The sequence below is a fragment of the Clarias gariepinus genome, chromosome 26, assembly GCF_024256425.1.
Source record: "Clarias gariepinus isolate MV-2021 ecotype Netherlands chromosome 26, CGAR_prim_01v2, whole genome shotgun sequence".
Taxonomy (NCBI): Eukaryota; Metazoa; Chordata; class Actinopteri; order Siluriformes; family Clariidae; genus Clarias; species Clarias gariepinus.
In genome coordinates this window covers 6,310,319-6,317,360 of record NC_071125.1, presented here as the reverse complement: position 1 = coordinate 6,317,360, position 7,042 = coordinate 6,310,319, and the positions used below count along the sequence as shown (strand labels likewise).

Sequence of the window (7,042 nt, the reverse complement as noted above, 5' to 3'; positions counted from 1 at the left end):
GTCTTAGCGAGTTCCCACTGGAAGCGCAAAGAGCCCACTGCACCTATTTTAAAATAACCAGACCCAGAGAAGCCCTTTATAGCAGGTAAGCGTAGGAGCAGTGCTGTCACAATGCCAAGGCCACTCTGAAAAGCTCCACCCTTGTGCTTTCTTTTCTCAGAAACTAACACCTGCCTAACGAAACAATGATATCAGCAATCGAGAGCTGCTAGCAGTAAAAGCGGCGTTAGACGAGTGGCGACACTGGCTAAAGGGAGCTAAGCATTTATTCGCGGTACTCACTGATCACAAAAATCTGGAGTACCACCACTGTTATCCGGCGCCGGATCCGATTGCTAATCCAGAGTCCATTTTACCAGCATTACTCGTGGTGGCTTAAATAACTAAAAACAAGTAACGAAAGAAGCTCATTCTAGCCTCTAAATGCGGAAAACAGTGAGAACAGTAGTTATGTCTTGCGCTACCTGTGCAACTACTAAAAGTCCACGCTGCTTACCGGTTGGTAAATTAATGCCCCTACCAACACCCAACAGACCGTGGTCACATATTGCAGTGGATTTCGTAACCAATCTGCCAGTGTCAAAAAGGTAGTAGACAGATTTTCTAAGGGATGTCGATTCCTCCCATTTAGCTCTCTTCCGTCAGCCCTCCAGGTGGCAGGAAACCTATTAGAAAGTGTTTCGCTGCTATGGCATCCCAGAAGATATTATTTCCGATCGTGGAAGCCACTGTTAGCCTAACGTCGGGCTATCACCTCCAGTCGAATAGACAGGCAGAGCGGACTGTCCAAGAACTCGGGAGGTATCTCAGAGCATACTGTAGCAGCCGACAACACGAATGGGCAGACTGCTTAATCTGGGCGGAATATGCACAAAACTCGCTATACCACTCCGCTACCAGCCTAACACTGTTTCAGTGTGTGCTTGGGCATCAGCCCCTGCTCTGTCCCTGGAATGCCACTCCCACCGATGTACCCATGGTGGATCAGTGGTTTAAGAGAGCAGAAAAAGTATGGAAGGACGCACACACACAAAAATGTCCCAAGCGGTTAGGCCAAAATATGCCAATAGATGATAAAGGGAAAGTCCTCCGCTCCAGGTAGGCGATCGGCTGTGGCTCTCGACATGGGACCTTCACCTTAACCTCCCCGGCAGAAAACGTTCCCCCCAGATACATAGGTCCCTTCCTTATAACCTCTCAAATAAATCCTGTATCATATAAATTAAAGCTCCCCACACAATTCCGTATTAACCCTGTGTTCCATGTTTCTCTTCTCAGGCCGATGATCCGGGGTCCATTAGACGACGGTACAGCAAACCCTTCGGTCCCTGGGCTGTGGAAATAGAGGGCGCCCCTGTGTTTAAAGTCAAAGAACTACTGGACTCACGGAGGAGAGAGGGTTCCCTCCAATATCTAGTGGATTGGGAAGGGTACAGTCTGGACGAACGCAGTGTATACAATATATATACAAAAAATACAAAATACAAAAATAAAAAGAACTAAAAGAAAGTTTAAAAAAAGAAACTTATTTTCAAAGGCAAAATAATTGTAAAAGGAAATATAGACAAAAAATAAATAAAAACTAAAACTGGAAAAAAAATTGTTAATGCTTTTGTTGCCTTTAATTAGATTATTGGAACGCATGTCCTGGATTTTTTATGCATGTCCTGGATTATTGTTCCAGGACATGCATAAATAAACCCCTGAATGTAGCAGCAAGATTCTTAACTAGAAGATCAGAAGGTCACATTACCCTTATCCAGAGTGCATTACTTCCCAGTGAAATTTTACATTGATTATAAAAAATACAAGTTGAGGAACAAAGCACTGAATAGTCTCACACCCAAACAAACTTCTGGACTTTTTTCACCTACCTCAATCAAAAGATGCAGGATATTTATTGGTACCTCAAATAGTGAAGACTACAGGGGGCAGAACTTACTCTTAAAAAACAACACCAGTATAGAATAATCTCTATTTACAGCAAGGCTGAAAACATTTGTTTATTCAAAAATTTGGCTGATAGTTTTACTTATAGCAAAAATGATATTCAGATGAGTGTACAGGGTTCATGTATAAACAAAAAACATGAGCAAAAATACATTTCCTTCTTTTTGTCTTTTTTTATATTACCCAGGACTTTAAGAAGCCCATTTTATTTTTTCCCAAACTTGACCTCAGATGAGGAAAATCCTTCCCTAGCTTGTTGGGGATAGCACTGTCCTCCAAGTGTGTTATGCTGCTCCCAACGGTGCTTAAACAAGCAGTTCGAAAATATGGGGTTGGCTGGCATCACGTAGTTCGGAGGAAAACATGTGATAGTCTTCAGCCCTCCCAACTGAGTAGTAGAAGCCTTAATAGTATCAGGGAGGAATTGGACACGACTAAATTAGGGGAAAAAATCGGGGGGGAAATGGTAGGGCTGTGTCAGAAAGGGCATCCGGTGTAAAAACTGGGCTAAGTTGTTGTGCGGATTGATGGTCTGCTAGGGTGACCCCACAATGGAAGTAGGAGCCCAAAGATAAATGACAACAGTTTAATAAGAATCCTGATTATAAAATACAAAAATACTGTATATAAAAAATACTCATTTACAAATTAATTATTTTTAATTTTATTAGATACACTTTACTTCTTCAGTTTAGTAAGTTGGATTTTATTGGTGTTCCTTATCCAACAAGAATTTTATGTCAGTTCCCTCCATTTCTTCATTAATAACCGCATTAAATTTGGCCTCCAACTCAGGACTGAAGTGATTCTTCCAATCACCAGCAATTCCTTTAAAAAAATAAATAAATAAAAAAATATGCATGAGTCTGCCAAGGTAGATGAGTCGCCTGTTGAATTAGATAGTTAATACATCTATGCTTCCTAATAAATGTTCAGTATAGGTTTGGCCAAATTCCCGTGAATGGTTTAGGAGGAGATGCAGTTGCAGTTAGAGGTAAGTGCCACCATGTGGTGTAATTTGGTATAACTGTGTAGGCACATTACTAAATCTCTTTAGTGTTACAGCATTATTGTATACTGTTCGATTATTTTTTAAGGTAAATTTATAAGAAAGTTAAACAACTTCTATACATCTTTACATTCCACAAACAGTACTGTGCAAGTTTGGTCACATTTAAATAAATGATTTTCCCAAACTAAAAAAAAATGATATGATGTCATTATCAGAAAATGTGAAATGTCAGGCAATACAAATGCCTACCTTTTCTCAGGAAAGGGGGCTTCGTGTTGTCCATTATTTTCTGTGACACTGGTAAGGAATCGGACATTTTGTTTTGCTTCATGGCTTTGAACTGACTCTGTTCAATCAACTGTTTCAGTGCTTCTTCACTCAGTTGCCGATTAAGGAAGCGTAAAATGCGTTTGATGACGCCACGAAGATCCTGGAAGGTAACGTTTTACTATTGTTACATAAAGAGCTAGTGTGAACCAGCAAATTGATTCCACATCATGTGAACTGATGATTAACAGGCATACAAAGGATCATAACACATTACCTGCAGCATCTCCTCATATGTGATGTAGAGGATTCTGTCTCCTAAATCTGCATTTCTCCAGCTCTTCACATGATCAGTCCATTTTCCAAACATCACTAAGCAAACAAAATGACATGAACAACATGATTTAATTTCTTATGCCATTTGTGCTATGCTATTTGTTAAAAGCAAATCTGAGTCTCTGACCATTTCCTTCTAGAAAGCCGTCAGTAAATTCCTCAAACGTTCCTGGATCGGGCAAAAAGCTGATGGTTTGGTGGAAATAAAACAGGGAAACCACAACATCCTTTGGGTTTCTAGCAAGATAAATAACCTGAAAATAACAGAACACTAAATATGCCGTACAAATATACAATTTGTAAACTGAACCGTTTTGGATTTATGTAATAAGTTTATATATTTATTCACACTAGAAAACAAGGGAAATACAATGCAAAGCTATAAAATGTTTGTTATGACGTAAAACGCAAATGATGTAGAAAATAAGTGCATAAAATCTTAAAGTCACTCACTCCAGGAGGGCCTGGAGCCCATCCCAGGAGACTTAGGGCAAGAGGCGGAGTACACCATGGATATGGTACCAATCCATCACAGGGTACACACACATACATTCAGTCACACACTATGGGCAATTTGGGAACGCCAATTAGTCTAATCTGCAGGTCAATGGACTGCGGAAGGAAACCGAAATACCTGGAGGAAACCCACCAAGCACAGGGAAAACATTCAAACTCCATGCACACAGAGACGGGAATCAAGCCCGAACCCTGAAGGTGCAAGGCGACAGTGCTAACCACTACACCAATGTGCCGCCTAAATATCAAACTGTATACTTTATTTGACCAGAAATATGAGGACACATGAACATCAGATCCTTTTGTAATTGTTGGAAAATTCCATTGTACTGGAAAACTATGAAAATTTATATGGAGCCGTTTAACCCTTTGCTATTATAACGGTCTCTACTCATCTTGGAAGGATTTCTTCTAGATGGAAATTTGGGTGTGAGAATTCTTTCCCATTTAACTACAAAAGCATTAGTTCCAGATCATCCAAACGGTATTAAGTAGGATTGGGGTGAGATCTTCCAATACAGCTTTGGCAAACCATGGCTTCATGGACCTCACTTTGTGCACAGAGATATTGTCATGCTGGAACAGCTTTGGAGCCTTTAGTTTAGGGTTAGGGTTAGCTATAAGCTTACTGTTTGTTTGCTTGTGATTTTTTTTGTTTGTTTGTTTGTTTAATTTACCTTAGCCTTGGAAGAGAAGAAGGTGGAAGGCATCAATTGATAAGGCATGTGAGATATGAAGGCTCTTGGAGAACTCAGCTTGGCGACTAATTGATCATTTTCTTTGGCCTCAAGCCATGGAATTTTCTCAAAGTTTTGAAGGGTAAGCACCGGAGTAAGATCTCCTTCACTTAAAATCAGAGAAAGTATTTCCTGCATCCATGTTGTACCTAAAAAAAATATGAATACTGTTGTGACCATAATCATTATCATCATCAAAAACTTAGGGCTTATCATCCATAGGACTTTGCTACGCATCTCACTTACAAGGAGTCCTTTCTGCACTATGCCTTTACATAATTTAAACATTACATGCGTTGTCTTTCTCTTGTTCTTGACATCCATCATTCCAAGCATAATCGTCCTAACTTTTCTAAAGTTGTTCATCTTGCATAAACCCTAACTTTCTCCCTTTATCCCTTCTCTTGTGTAGTAAATTATAATTTTAATAATAAAATTGTACAATAATTTCCTAGAAAAAAAAGGAACACTAAACATTTTGCTGTCACCAGAAATATTATATGATTTAGTTATATGCTTAATAATTATATCCGTTATTTATATATGTGCGTACAGTACAATACCAGTCAAAAGTTTAAATGGTCTTTGTTTTGTGATTTATTTTCTATATTCTTTTCTATGAATATTGGAGATATCAAAACTATGAAATTACACATGTAGAATTATGTAATTAAGAAACAGCAACAACAGCAGTCAATTGTTATTTTAAGACATGAAGATTAGCTGATCTGAAACATTTCGTGCAAAAACAGTAATGTGAAATGCATTGGACATAAAGACAGAAAATTTTCTGTGAAAATTTTGGTTTGGGAGCTCCAATGTATGAAATGTAAAGATGTCATTGAAAGTGCGAAATCTGACCAATAACTTATTTATATACTAGTTTATGTTATTGTACAATATATATTGTACATAGATTATTATTGTAGTTACACTTATATATAAAATTTAGCATTTGCTTAGTTGTGATAACATGATTCTCGGCAGACAAAGCGTATATGTACTACAGTACTTGTATATCAAGACCTCGCTTTAAAACATTAATAAAAAAAAAACACTCACAGACCATGTTACTCGCAATCCAAGGTTCCACTGTACATGAAATTTTATTTATTTATTTGTTTGCTTAGGTTTGTTTTAACTTAGAATTATAGTGTACTCACCAGATTTGGGATATGTAATTATAAAAGTATCATCATCCTGTACCTGGAACGACTCAAAATATTTCAGACTTTCTGTCGTGTAACCAAATTTTGCAAGATAAAGCCCATGATAAAGCATGTACAGGTCGCTTTGAGCCATCGTCACACTGAGTATTTGTACACTGTGCTGCCTTTCCCTCTTTTTTGTTTGTTTGTTGTGGTTTAAATATCAGCCTACAAGGCAAAAGGTCAGGCAAAGTCAGACCACTGGGGGTGTGCTGTGATGTCTGACACCGGGAGGTTGGCAGTGGATCCTTTGGATGATGTGGGTTGGGCGATGAGGCCTCTGTGGATCAGAAAACGTGATCCTGTCACTAGTTTACTGGTATATTATAAATAATGTATGCTATTGTATTATTTGTACAGCTGAAAAGTGTATATCTACAGTATATGTTTGTTTGTTTGTTTGTTTGTTTGTTTGTTTTGGGAAAAATGTGAAGATGTTTGAGAACAAAAAATAACATTTACTATTGTTACTATTGTTACCATTGTTACTAATTTTCATAGATTAAATTACTCACCTATTTCCAAGAGTCTACATCTTTATCCTCATCATCACTACTCAGGCATTTCAGTTAAGAGCAAAACATTGACAGTTTTTGTAATCTAACTTCTCACTGTATTTGTATGGACCATGACTGTGAAATCCACGGCTGAATTATGATTTAATTTCTTACAAAAGGTTTGCCCCTTTGTGTCCTTCATAAGTTACTTTCCTCACATATTCCACAAAGAATTAATGTGTACCAAATATAGTGGTCAGTGAGTGTATACAAGTAGCCCCTGACTTACAAACTTTCAAGTTACGAACGAACTGGGGTTCTATGAATATCTGTAGATGTAAACAAATCATGGAAGTAGCTCACATGTGTGGTACAAAAAATATACTCTGCAGTGCACCAAATAGCAATATTTACAATTATATACAATATTTTAAGTGTAAGTGAATGTATGAAATTTCCAAAGTCCTGTATATTGTATGTGTGCATGTAGGGGTGCAGTTGACATGAGTCTGCGTCCGC

At 38.0% G+C, this 7,042-nt stretch overlaps 1 protein-coding gene across 1 annotated transcript; it reads right to left on the bottom strand.

Moving 5' to 3' along the window:
* Window positions 1-1,997: 1,997 nt before the first annotated feature.
* LOC128514208 (sulfotransferase 2B1-like) lies at window positions 1,998-6,343 on the bottom strand. The gene is made up of 6 exons (XM_053487949.1): window positions 5,982-6,343; window positions 4,759-4,967; window positions 3,693-3,819; window positions 3,507-3,601; window positions 3,212-3,392; window positions 1,998-2,778 (listed from the first exon to the last, which is right to left on the bottom strand). The coding sequence occupies exons 1-6, from the start codon at window positions 6,118-6,120 to the stop codon at window positions 2,657-2,659; spliced, it is 873 nt and encodes a 290-aa protein (XP_053343924.1). The 5' UTR covers window positions 6,121-6,343; the 3' UTR covers window positions 1,998-2,656.
* Between the last annotated feature and the right edge of the window lie 699 nt (window positions 6,344-7,042).

Coding starts and splice junctions, on each gene's coding strand:
- LOC128514208 (XM_053487949.1), bottom strand. CDS start 6,120: ATGGCTCAAAGCGACCTGTACATGCTTTATCATGGGCTTTATCTTGCA. Junction 3,820..4,758: donor TCTTCTCTTCCAAGGCTAAG/GTAAATTAAACA, acceptor TGTTATTTTCAG/GTTATTTATCTTGCTAGAAA. Junction 3,393..3,506: donor CATATGAGGAGATGCTGCAG/GTAATGTGTTAT, acceptor GTTACCTTCCAG/GATCTTCGTGGCGTCATCAA.